General features: G+C 39.8%; 1 protein-coding gene across 1 annotated transcript in view; it reads left to right on the top strand.

The window, feature by feature from the left end:
• Positions 1–13,442, top strand: part of LOC110945470 (protocadherin-15) — a 218,190-nt gene that overhangs the window by 61,289 nt on the left and 143,459 nt on the right. The window contains exon 3 of the mRNA XM_051960098.1: positions 12,658–12,776. Coding sequence (XP_051816058.1) covers positions 12,686–12,776 — 91 coding nt within the window. The 5' untranslated portion in view covers positions 12,658–12,685. The remainder of the gene's footprint in view (positions 1–12,657; positions 12,777–13,442) is intronic.

The following is a 13,442-nucleotide window of genomic DNA, read 5'->3' as shown; positions in this document are numbered from 1 at the left end:
GTAACAATCACAGCCCTGCTGCAATTAACAGGAGCAAAAGCCAGCCGCTGAGGTCAAACATTTACAAAAAGTCAAAATCATTCTTTCTCCTGGCATCAGCTGCATGTGTTTAAGACCATGCAGCTAAGTGGGCTCTTTTGTGTCGAGCAGGGGGCCTTGTGACACGGATAGGGCATTGTTGATGCTAAGCAGACGCCGAGTGGTTGCGGCGCCTGCATGGACTGAGCTCAGCGAGGGTTTAGAGATTTAGAATGTGGTCATGAGATGACTAAGGCAGAAGGATTAGAACCTCTGAGATCTGCGCCGCACTCACCCTGAATTAGAAAAAAGAGAGGTTTAGTGGACCACCAGGCTCTGTTGACATTCGCTCCAGCTTCTTACTGCACTGCGTATTGGTTTACTTTTGAACTTCCCTAATACGGGTTATTCAATAGTAAATAGGGATGAAAATCTGCAACAATACAATGTGGAATTGCAGTGTACAGTGTGCACAAATACGGGGTGATTTGTGTTTTTCCAGTATTGATTCAGTTTTTAAATATGTTTTATACAATGTTTTAAAACCTATTTAACAAACCTTCTCTCTTTCTCATGCTGCAGTGGGCAATGAATGAAAATGTAATAATATATATACACTTACAGCACATATATACACCAGTCAGTCACACCATGAAAACCACAGGTGGGTGAAGTGAGTAATGTTGATTATCTCGTTGCAGTGGCACCTGTCAGGAGGTGGGATATTTTAGGCAGCAAGTGAACAGTCAGGTCTTGAAACTCATGTGTTGGAAACAGGAAAAATAGTCAAGCATGGGGATTTCAGCAAATGCATCATGGTCCAAGCTGTGGTGGCTGGACAACTGGGTCAGAGCGTCTCCAAAACGGCAGGTCTTGGTGGTTTGTTCCCAGTTTGCAGTGGCTAGAAGTGGCCTGATCCAACAGAAGAGTGACTGTGGTATAAATTGCTAAAAGAAAAAACCTTAGGTGTCAGAAGAAACCAGATTGCATCACAGCTTGTTGCGTACGCATACCCTTAACCGACAAAAGTGCCCATGCACTCTATCCACTGCTAAAAGTATCTACAACCATGGAGCAATGGAAGAAGGTTGGATGAATGGCATTTTCATGTACACCATGTGAACGACTGGATGCATACGTGTTGTTTACCTGGAGAAGAGATGCACTTAGGGAAGATGTCAAGCTGGCAGAGGCAGTTTGATGCAATGTTCTGTTGGAAACCTTAGATACCAGCTTTCATGTGGATGTTACTTTGACAGATACAGTCTACTTAAACATCATTGGAGACCACATTCCCTTCTTTGCTACAGCATTCACTGATGGCAGTGGCGTTTTCCAGCAGGAAACCTTGCCCTGTCAGTTATTTGGCAGCATAAGGTTGATTTACACAATAGACAGCTGGTTTTAATGTTGTGGCTGATCAGTACATGTACGTATACTACTTTTCCATCCGTATAACACAGACTTCCTCTTTCCTGCTCCATAGCTGCTCCTTCATGTCCTGCAGCCATCACGTCCTCCTGACACTAGATAATAGAGTGGTATAAATACCAAAAGCCCATCCCTGCTTATCATATGTTATCCTTTTTTCTTTATAGTATGTAATAGCTTGTACCAAAATGTGCAATAATGTATAATTGTAGGCTCATTCTGATGATATCTATTGTGTAACCCTTTAGCTTCAGGGCATATCACAAAAACAAAGAAGTAAGAATTAACTGTCCTTTTATTCAATGACTGCTGTAGTATTTTACAATCCCCAAGTGACCTTATCTTCGCCAGGGGGATACCTGCTCATTTCTTTTACAGTTTTTTTCTTTTTCTTTACATACCCAGCCTTGTCAGTGTGTCAAGCCAAGCAGTGAATACAGCGCTGTGACCACTCAGCAGTGGATAACTGACCTGGGACAGTTTCTTCCTTTAGCCTAAAGCTTTGTCTTTCAAAAAAAAAAAAAGTTCTCAATGCACATATGACTGTGCTTCTGCTTTGAAGAAAAATTGCTGTTTTTAAAAGTCTCTCCAGGTTCAAGATTGCTGTTTGTAACTAAATTGCAACTGTTTGAAGGTTTCTTGCACTCCGAAGATGCTATGTGTGCCTTATGCAGTACTTGGCATTAGAAGGTTTTCATTGGCACACTACAAGTAGGCCTTTATCATGAAGCATGTTGCCACTTGAATGTATTTCCCACCAAGTTTACAGGGACTTTGTTAGCTTTGCTGTTGGTTAATAACAAATGATTTAGTGTGGATGTGTTTGGTGCAGTTTTAAATATTGAAGGAAGGATTGGTACAAGCAGCAGCAGCGCAGCCTGTCTGACTAACCTGTGAGGTTTCTCATATTTTTTGAGAAAGGCTCATCATCATCGCATACTTACATATTTATCAAGTGAGTCATCGCTGCCATTATTGTAGTCATGACAAACTCAGGAGCTCTGATTCCTCTGTTCTTTTGCTGCTTCCACTTTGGAACAAATATATTTTTACCTGCGAGAAGTACATTGCGTAAACAGGTGCACAGAGTTTATCTTGTTCAGACCATCCCAGCCCATCACAATAGTCATGAGAGCACTTGAGGCCCACATTAAATCTTTCATTTGCTGCAAGTAGCACTACAAAAGCACATAATGGTGTTTATACATTTTCCCATTTGTGTCAGTCTTCCCAGCCAAAACACCCAAGCTAAGCATCCCCGCCTTTATGTCTGCGTTTAGCATTAGCATCAGTCAACTCAGCACGGCTTCTTCATAGAGAAATTGATAGAATGCACCTCCTGACACAGGTGGGTTACATTATTAGGGAAACCGAGTGAACATTAGCTGCATAACCGCTTTTCATTTCTGTGTCAAGTGCACACTGAGATCACTGCTCGCACTGAGGGCTACTCTCTCCCACAGCCACATAGGTATGATGAACACTCACTTAGGAATCACTCATCTCATAATAGCGGTTACATCATCCTGCAGAGGGAAGCACCTGCAGTGTTGGTGACTGAAGACAAACACGTAATTAGATTTTAGAGCAATGCAATCAGGCTTTATTACTGCCCACAATCAAAACCTCTCATGCAAATTGATCACATGAATACTGATTACTCTTGGTAGTCTGGATTCATTACCTGCTTTTCATCTGTTTAGTACATATGATTCTAGACCAAAGTGCAGTTTGTTTTGATCCCATAAATGTGTCTAATTTCACATAAGAGAAAAAGTCTTATTTTGACTACCTACATTCAAAACACAAAAAAGTGTTGTGCTGTCTGAACTCCTAAACCAGCGAGCACATTTGACAATTGTCATTATAGTATTGCTAAAATTCCAGAATTTTCCATAGCTAAAAACTGTAAATACAGAAAGAATCCTCAGATGTTGAACTTCCCGATGGTCATTGAACTACTCATGTGTGTCATACAGTTTTGTTGGGAAAATTAATCATATATAAGCTTAAAATCAAGATATTATATTAAAATAACTTTATTCTACATTACCAGTCAAAGTTCCTCTCATTCAATGTTTTTTCTTTATTTTTGCTATTTCTACATTGTAGATACATGGTGAAGACACCAAAACTATGAAACAAGATAAATGGAATTAAGTAGAAAACAAAGAATTGTCAGATAACTCTAAATATGTTCATCCGAGTCACTGGCCTCAGAAACTGCAAGTTAACAGCACCTCAAATTAGAACCCAGTTAAATGCCACACAGAGTTCTAGTAGCAGACACATCTCTACATCAACTGTTCAGAGGAGACTGCGCGAATCAGGCCTTGATGGTCAAATAGCTGCTAAGAAACCACTACTAAGGAAAAGCAACAAGCAGAAGAGGTTTGTTTGCGCCAACAAACACAAGGAATGGACATTAGACCAGTGGAAATCTGTGCTTTGGTCTGATGAGTCCAAATTTGAGATGTTTGGTTCCATTTGCCATGTTTGTGCGACACAGAAAAGGTGAACAGATGGTCTGTACATGCATGGTTCCTACCGCGAAGCATGGAGGAGGACGTGTGACAATGTGGTGGTGGTGTGCTGGTTACACTATTGAGGATTTATTCCAAATTGAAGGCACACTGAACCAGCTTGGATACTACAGCATCCTGCAGCAACATGTCATCCCATCCGGTTTGCGTTTAGTTGGACCATCATTTATTCTTTAAAGGGACAGTGACCCCAAATTCACCTCCATGCTGTGTAAGAGCTATTTGACCAAGAAGGAGAGTGATGGAGTGCTGCGTCAGATGACCTGGCCTCCACAGACCCCTGACCTAAACCCAATCGAGATAGTTTGGATTGTAGAGTGAAGGCAAAAGGCCAGCAGGTGCTCAGCATCTCTGGGAACTCATTCAAGCCAATTGTAAAACCATTTCAGGTGACTACCTCATGAAGCTCATCGAGAAAATGCCAAGAGAGTGTGTGCAACAGACAAAGCACAGGGTGGGTATTTTGATTAATCTAAAATATAAAACATGTTTTACTTATTTCACACTTAATTGCATGTGTTCGTTATTGCAGTCAAAAATGACCACACAACGAGTAAAATGTGACAGGAACATAGACGCCTAGAAATGGTTTGGGTCCCAAGGGTTAATGCTTTTTAGTCAAAACAATGTCTTTCAAGGTCAATATGACAATGCTTATTTCAAAGATGGATGAGTATAGACAGAAATAATTGTGCTTTCCTATGTAGTATGTAATTATATACTACCTCCTCTGTTTCCATTTGTCTTCCTCTCTGCCCCTATGATAAGTAAAAATTGCCGGTATTTTTGAGGACATCCTAATTTGCCATGTTATAATAAAAGATGGAAGTGGGACAAATGTAGTAAATGATTATTAAAGCCTGAAAATGTTCTGATGTCTGTTTTGTAGGAAGTAAAAGTCATATTTGGATATTAACATGCATTAAAAATGCAAATTTTCACCAGTTAAATAGGTGGCATTATGACATGAAAAACGGAAAACTGAGACGTAAAAGCCATTTTCCATTCAACAGTGACAGTAAGAGCAAATTAAAAGGGTGTTTTCTACATGGCCAGGAGTGCTCAAATGAAAGAGAGCTGAATCTTTTTCCATATTTTTTCATTTCTTTAGTTTTCTTTGGTTTAAACATGCTAGATGTGTTAAAATATGTATGATGTGGGGAGTTTACTGATGTCTGCTAAAAATGTAAGCATTAGTTTTAATAGTAAAGAGATTGTTTGGCACAGTGGTGCAGAGTGTGAGATACGGTGTCCTCTCAAGTCCCAGCGATCGCATACCTTATGGTAATCTGTTAATAAATTGTCTCAGCATCTATGCGCTGCTGTTGGTGGGTTGTACAGATAAACACAGAGGAGGAAAGCAATAAGGCTGTAGCACCAGCTGCTTGCCTGGATGTTTAGCCTGATCTCTTTCTGTTTGGAATTTGAATCTATCTGTCTCGGGCTGGGTATGAGCCATGTGCAGGCCAGGCTCTTAGCAAGGGCTAATCACTCCTGTCATTAGAGCACCGGGGCTCCCTTCCTACCACTGATTACATCTCTCAGTAGGGGAAAAAAATGCTCCGAACTGGTCGAGTGCATCTAATCCAACAAATTTGCTATATTCATCAATTATCTTGTTTGTGTTTTGTGGATTTTTAAACTGTTTTTTTTACAACATGCATGCATGTGTGTGTGTCTCTGGGAGTGACCGTTCTTAAAGCAGCATCAGGTTCATTTAAACCCTGCTCGGTTTGAGTTACACACTAGAGCTGAGAAGCTGGTGTTGTGTTACTGTGAGAGGTGTATTACATGTTTGATTTTGAGGCTGTTGCCAGGTTGAGATCAGCTTGCAGTCTCGAGTTAGTACCTGTGATGTAATGGGTTGTGACTTCTTGGTCATTTACGGTAACAACTGATGCACAGGACAGCTCTGTTCTGTACGACTGCTCACCGTTTTGTGTTTAGATGCTCTGAGTAATTGGTGGCTGTGACTCAGTGGGTAAAGCACGTCTATCTGTTCACAAGTTGAAATGTCCTCAGGCAAAACACTGAACCCCTGAACAGTCAGGCCAAAGCTGTAACATGTGACGACGAATGGAAGGCAAATTGTGAGTGGCACTATGCTTTTTTTTTTTATTTTTTTATCTTGTCATTAAATACTGTGTTTTATAAAGTTGAAAAAATAGTTAAATGATGAATGAGTTGTTTAGCAGAAATATTATTGGTAGCTATTTTAAGAGCTGATTAATTATTTAGTCATTTTTCAATTTGCTGTTCTCACTTTTTTGTGCTTTAAAGCTAAATTTCTGTTTTGACTCTAGAAACTCGGATGCATGGACTACAGTTTTCTGGCAATTTCTAGACAAAACGACTGATTGACTTCGAAAATAACTGTGAGATTAATTGCTAATGATATTAAATAGGATGTTTATGATCCTGTTGTGCTTTTTCACCTGTTTTTTTGTGGTTTTTGTAGGTAAAATGTCACAAAGTATAAACTATACTCATATTATCAAGTTTGTCGTAGAAGGTAATTAGATCTTGAAAGGGAAGAAGACGTTACAGTATGTTTGACTAAAATTGACATCTACTGCATCAGTTACGTACTGGCTAACCTCTAGGCTTTGTCAAAGAACTTGAAGTTAATATGTAGTTCTACAATGAGCCAGTGTCAGCCAGTGAAACCTTCAATCTCATTAAGGAATCCACAAAGCACCCTGTTTTTTATTTGTTTTTTGTTTTTTTTACCCGCCTTTCCTTTTTTCTTGTATTTATTTTGCATTATTTCTTTGCTCCAAGCCATTATCCTGCTGCTTCAGATTTTGGATCATCAAAGCATTTTATAAAACAATTAATACTGGCTACATGAAGCCGAGTTCACTTCCTATCTATCGTTTGTTTTTGCTTATTCTCTGTGTAGCTATGAAAAGGCCGAGTGCGTTTCCTTCATTTACACTGCATTTGATAGGACAGGACAGTCTGCTGCTATTATCATTCTAATCAGGATGTTGTAAGGTTGAAAACATGATGATCAAGAAGATACTTGTGCTGCAGATTGTTTACACACTGTCTGGTATAATAATGTCTGCTGCTACCTGATTTATGAGGCATCTACCAGCTTTCATGACTTAGATATTTGCATAATTTATAGTGCATTGTTTTTTTTATCTGGTCACTTGATCAGTGGGATGGTGTGGCTGTGTGCTGATAATGGACATGAGGAGTAGCCGCTTAAGAAGCAATCTGCTATTTTGATTTATTTTTTATTTTTTTTACGCTGATGAATCTGCTGTTTTCATTACCTGCTCGAAGGAGAGGAAGCTGATTGATTGAGATTAATGAGGATGCCAACAGTCTGGAGATATATTGGTCTTTACCAGTCAGTGTATGAGGCAGTCTGTTACTGAATGTTTGGAACTCCAAGGACTTTATTGTCACCTTTTCAAAAATCAGGAATCATACTATAACTGGTCATCCTAATTCCATACATCTTCAGAAGAATATTGCGAGACTAGCTGTGTCAAAGTGCAGAGTATTTGATTTGGAAAGCAAAGCAAGCAAAAAAGGTGTGGATGGCATCTAGTATTTTTTTATATATATGATCAGTCTGTTTTATGGTATATGAGCAAATATGTTAATTGTTTTGTAATCTACATTATATTGCAGATTCTGTCAGTAGGAATTATGTTGCCATTTTCAATACCAATCCAGATACATGCACATGCTCATTCAGAGGAATACCGGACTTTACACTCACCAGCTCTTAAACAAATTGAACATCTGTGGATGGTTTTGGACCAACTTGTAAGATAGGACTTTTAACTAACATCAAGACACCAAAAGGGAGAATGTCTTTTGGAAGAACAGTATTCATCCCGCCTGTAGTTGTCCTCCAGACTTCTGGAGAATCAATGCCAAGGTGTGGTGAAGCTGTTTTGGTGGTACGCAGTGGCCCAAAACCTTATGAAGACGCTTGGTGCTTTTTTTCCTTTAGCTTGTCACTCCAGTGATGTTGCTTGGCAACAGGGGCAACTTGGGTGCTTCCCTCAGTCAGCCCAAGGCCCACTGAGGACCCCAAAAAGACCCTGAAATTGACCGCCACTTATCCGATCGACTTCAAACTCGACGCTGCAGTTCCTTTAGCCCTGAGCAATATGCCAACCAAGTTTGAAGTTAAATCAGATGTATGGTTGCGAAGATATGCCATGAACTGAGATGCATCTGCTGAGACTTAAAGATGACCTTATGCTAGAGTCATGAATTTAGTCTAATGCAGTAACTTTGAAAAATTACTGTAAACTACCAAAATGAGTCATTAGTTTTTGTTTACATACATACCAGCTATTTTCACATCTAGTGCATTTATAGTTAAACGCAGTTCTATGTGTTATGATTCATATCCACTATGCTGCTGGTAAATATCCCTTTTCATACAGTGATAATGGTTTTAAGCATATAGCCCAGTGCTGGTAGACATAAGGGGCTGCTGCGCTGTTGAGTGACTCACTCAAAAGTCGTTTACTATAAACTGCTATCAAAGAGGAGCAACATCAAAACATCCACTTAACAGCTGGAATACAACAGTGAGGTTCAATTGTTCCACTGTTTGAGTGGTCACCATTACAAAACCACATTCATTTAATTGGGCAAACTAACTAATTTTGATGTGAATAGATGTAACGCAGCGAAACAGTTTCTAAAGACAAAGCGGCACTACGCTGTTTCATGCAGACTGCACGTGAAATGAAGATTCTACTGCTGAGTATGTAGAAATCCATTCTTTACAGGTAGACTTATTTACCTTAAAACGTGTCTCTAATTTGTGTTTAAGTTAAATGTAGGTCATTGTTGACTATATTCTTGAGTACAACATGGGTTTAACACAGTTATTTTGTCAATTTCCTCACTCATCATAGGGAATCAGGGCTATTTTTTTTAACCCCAGAGACTAAAAACACTTCAGGTGTCATTGGTATGAGGACAAAAGTATTCATGGTGCTCTGCTGCTTATATGACTTCATCCAATGTGGTGACATAAATGGCAGAGCACCTCAACAACAACAACTAACAGCTCCTCCTTGTACTGGTCTACTGGCTCAGTCTGATGAATTAAAAGACTCAAAGTTTCTACTTTTCAGAACAGTCTTATCTCTTTCTTTTTTGTTTCATAGACTAACTTATGAAACAAATCAAAAATATAAAGTCTGCAGTGTTTTGTCAATTTCTGACAAAACATTTTAACATTGTTTTCTGACAAAACAGACAAAAATAAATTCACTTCAGAAAGACATGCTGAGAAATTGAAAATTGATTGTTTGTATACTCCACCGCAAGCAATAGGCGATGAATACAAATTGGCAATTGATTAGTACTGTTTTTGGCATTTTTGACCAAACTCAAGGATAAACCTTCACTGACATCTGTATCGATTTAACTGTGAATGTGCTATTAATCAAAAGACTTCATGTGGATCTTTTGTGGTAATACTTACTCCTTTCTGCTTTGTAGAGGTAGTAAATTAATAATACCATTATGTGTCATTTGTGCTGGTCACATATTTTGCTTTAAAAAGTTGATAAAAGGTGGGATTTCTGTTATTGGGACATTTCTGATGGTCTGTCAACACCGAAGCACATGAACAGGAAGAGATGGAAAAAAGAACTCAATGCCGGATGAGAGGCGATTGACGGAACACAGACAGAGGAAGAAAGAGAGACAAGGTGTTGTCTTTTTTCGCTTTCAGGAAGCGCAAAGCATCTCCACTTACAGGGTAAAGAGCTGCATCTTCCCTCTGTATGTAATCCATATCTGTGATTGCTTCATTCACGTCTCCCCACCCTATTTTTAACACCATCTCCTCTTTTCTGTCCTCCCCTGAAGTTGTATCCCTTTTCCTCCGTTACCAAAAAGACGGGATGGCGGAGATGCTGCCTAAACATACAGCGCTTTTATTCAGCTGAACTGCTCAACTAGAAGGGAGTAGTGATTGAATTACTGTGGCATGATATGCATTAGGGTTGAGCAGAGTGGAATTGAACTGTTGCCCTAAGAGTTTCATCAAAGCTTTGTGTTGTCGCTGAAAAATATGGATTTCTATTCATGGTGTGAATCATGGCCCACTATGAAAGGACTGCTGCTGCTGGAGCCATTTTTCCTTCACCACTTGGTCAGCAATCTCTCCGGTTTCCCTGTTCATTAAGTTTGAAGGAGCATCGTTGTTAGCCTATGTAAATGAGATACAGCGTTCCCATGTCAACCAGGAGAAGATTTGGAGGAAGCTGTGGAAAGAAATGACTTCGCTCTTTGGTGTGGCTGGTTGTGCAGGTCTGAGTTTTCTCATGTGAAAGGGATCAAAGCAATCTCACTCAGTCCTCTTAAGAAAGATAGATGTACGAATGTGGGAAATCAAATCTGTTTCAAAAGGGAGCACCACTGGGAGCCGGGAGAGATGAGAAGGCAGCGAGTGAATGGGAAACCAGTGTGAAATCACTCTTGTTGTTGCACTGTAAGGCAAGATAACACAGTGGTCTCCTGCTGTCCGCGAAGTGCTCATGCAAGATGTCTCTTGTTTGGGTACGCTGGGTTAAGTGGTGCGAAAAGTGTTCAGGTGTACTGTAGGTTTGCGTGGATTCAAAAGGAAGCGCCTGAGTAAGTACGCACTGAACAATGTGCGTAGAAGACAAAACCGTGACAAAGCGACAGAAATCATCATCGCAAATGACGAAGTGCTGATAGTGCAAGGCAGAGATTTTATTTCGTCAAATGTGCTTTGATATGAGAGCGTTGATGCTTGTGAGTCCTCTCCCGTCCCCTTAACATATGCTATGAAAGCTGATTTCACAGCTTATCGGCTGCTCTGAGAATAAGCCTTGTGAGGAAGGTGTGACATCAAATAGCTCAGACGGATAGAACCCCTCTGTTCCTCACACTGACACTTTGCCTTCCTCTAGCTCACAGTGGCGGCTGTTTGCTTTTGGAACTGTGTGTGCGAATTGCACCACAAGACTCAGTGTATAATCTGTACACGACGCTTTGCTTGTAATTTCAGCTAGAGTCTGAATAGGTGTATGTACAGTACATCCTGTTTGTCAGTTTACTCCAGGCGCCATCATAATGTATGGAGTTGATATGTTCATTCTGTGCTGCGGCTTGTGATTTTGGAGATACACAGATGTTTTGGTTCAGCTGTTTTTGCAGTGTTGCCTTCAAATTCTGCCTGAAATTGATTTTATCTGGTCTGTTTAAAGTATTCAAGACAGATGCTTCAAGAAGTGTACTCTTTGACTGAGAATGGAGGCTGACTTCAGCTTGAAGTAAAAGCGACTGGAATTGATAGTAGCTGCAATATTTAAAAAAAAAAAAATCCAGGTTTAGTTTAAGTTATTTTTTGGGTCTTTTATTGGTTTTATTTGATAGGGTAGTAGAGAGGCAGACAGGAAAGTAGGTAGAAGAATGGGTGGAGGACCTGCAGCAAAGGGCTGTGAGCTGGAATCGAACTCAGGCCGTTGTGTCAGGCACTATAGCTCCTGTACATGGGTCCAGGGCTCCAAACTAACATTTTTCCTAGGAGCACAGTGGGCCGTAACCTAAAATTTTAGGAGTGCAAGCAGAAAATTTAGGGGTGCACACCAAAAGTAAATATTCACATTTTCTCTCATTTTCACTGTATTGCTGATAAATACTTGAACAATAAATGCAGAAACTATAATGCTTTATGTTTTATTTTATAATGCTTTAGTCCTCTTCGTCATTGTTCATTGTTTACAAGAGTTATGTGAAACCTGTGGATTTGCGCGATAACCCCCATACCCATCTCTTTTCACACATAAGCTAGTCACAGTGGTCATTAGCCTCCTGCTCTCACACATTTTGGCCCACCTTCGTCTTTTGTGTTCGTCTCCTTTCTTCTTCTTTTGGAGTTAATGTCGGTTGGCAAACCAGCTCATTTGCGCATTACTGTCAACTATTGGGTTGAAATGTAGAGCAGAAGTTTGTCACAAACAAAAAATATTCAATAATAATAAAAAAACTCAGCAAATTTACTGGTCACATATGCGCGAGTAGATGAAAATTTTACTTGCACTCTCTCAAATGTTAGTCACAAAATGCGACCATTTAGTCGCAGTCTGGAGCCCTGGGGTCGCCTGCTCAACCTGTTGAGCTATCTGGCCACCCAAAAAAAAGTATCCAAGTTTTGAGACAAAACTTCTCTATCATCACTTAAAGCATATTTGTTTTTGTTTTTTTTTATATTTCCACCTATATAGAGCACATATTTTTATCCTTTATTACAAGCCAGTCTGGCTTGTTAGCTTGTTCAATGTTAGTACAAAATGTAAGACTAATTCCACTCTCCAAACAGTCTTACACTGTCCATGAGGAGGAATTTAGTTTTTGCTCTGGATCCTGCCAGGAAAAGTTTGATCTAAAATGAAACCTCAAGAAATGTATTTTGAACACTTGAAGCTGTGACTTATTAATATATGGCAGTGCAAATGAAATAGTAGCTATGATTGTTTGTATTTTTGTATAATTGGTAAATTCAGTCATGGGTAGAAGTGCCTGTGTTTCTCAGTTTTTTGTATTGGTCACAGCTGTGCTTGCATGAAGGCCCAGAGGGCTCGCTGAGACATGAATGGAAAATCCTTTCCAGTGTCATATTTTTTTTTTCTTTTTTGTCCAGGTGGGCAGGCAATAACGCTTGACAGAAGATGCGACGGGGGTGGTGGCTCGTCAGATGGCTGGGGACAGGAATGGCAATCCTCTCTTTGCTAACCCACAGCTGGGGCCAGGACATGGAAGGTATGTGCATCCAGTGCTCAGGCCATCGCCCTCAGGCCTCTCCCTTTTCAGTTAACTGTGGCTGCACTGCCAAGAGGAAGCTTGCTAGTGTGGAAAAGGCTGTGTTTCTTTTCACTGTCCAAAGAGCAGCATGGTGGAAAAGCTTTCGCACAACAGCACACTACTGTTATTGATAAATTACGGGCCAAAGAGACGTGTGGAGCCCTTGAACCGGATGAAAAATTCTTATTTTCTAGCTCAAAGGTCTCTACTTGCAAGTTATCAGAGTTTCCATGTCCTCGTGGTTATGACATATGACTATTTACTGTTTGTGTTCTCTTGACAGTATTTAAAGTAATGTAAAAATAATACATTTTGTTTAAGCTGGTACATAATATTGATTAAGGAAAACAACATAAAGATGTGTTGATATTGTGCACAGTGCTACAGAGCAAATAACTTTCTTATGGTAGTATTCCTGCTGTTACTCAAATTTGCATAATGACTTTTAAGAGTCATTATTTAAAGAGAGGTAAAGATGAAACTTTCTTCCATGCACGCTTCACTGATCATAGCAAGAGGATTCTCCTTGTAGTTGAATGTTTGAGTTCCCACGTCACAGAGAGAATCTTTTGCATTTGTAGTTTCAACTCCCTGAGTTTGTAGCAGGTGCCAGTTAAAAGTGAA

Source organism: Acanthochromis polyacanthus, chromosome 15, assembly GCF_021347895.1.
Source record: "Acanthochromis polyacanthus isolate Apoly-LR-REF ecotype Palm Island chromosome 15, KAUST_Apoly_ChrSc, whole genome shotgun sequence".
Lineage (NCBI taxonomy): Eukaryota > Metazoa > Chordata > Actinopteri > Pomacentridae > Acanthochromis > Acanthochromis polyacanthus.
The sequence above is the reverse complement of the archived record's forward strand: the minus strand, read 5'-3'. Positions and strand labels throughout refer to the sequence as shown.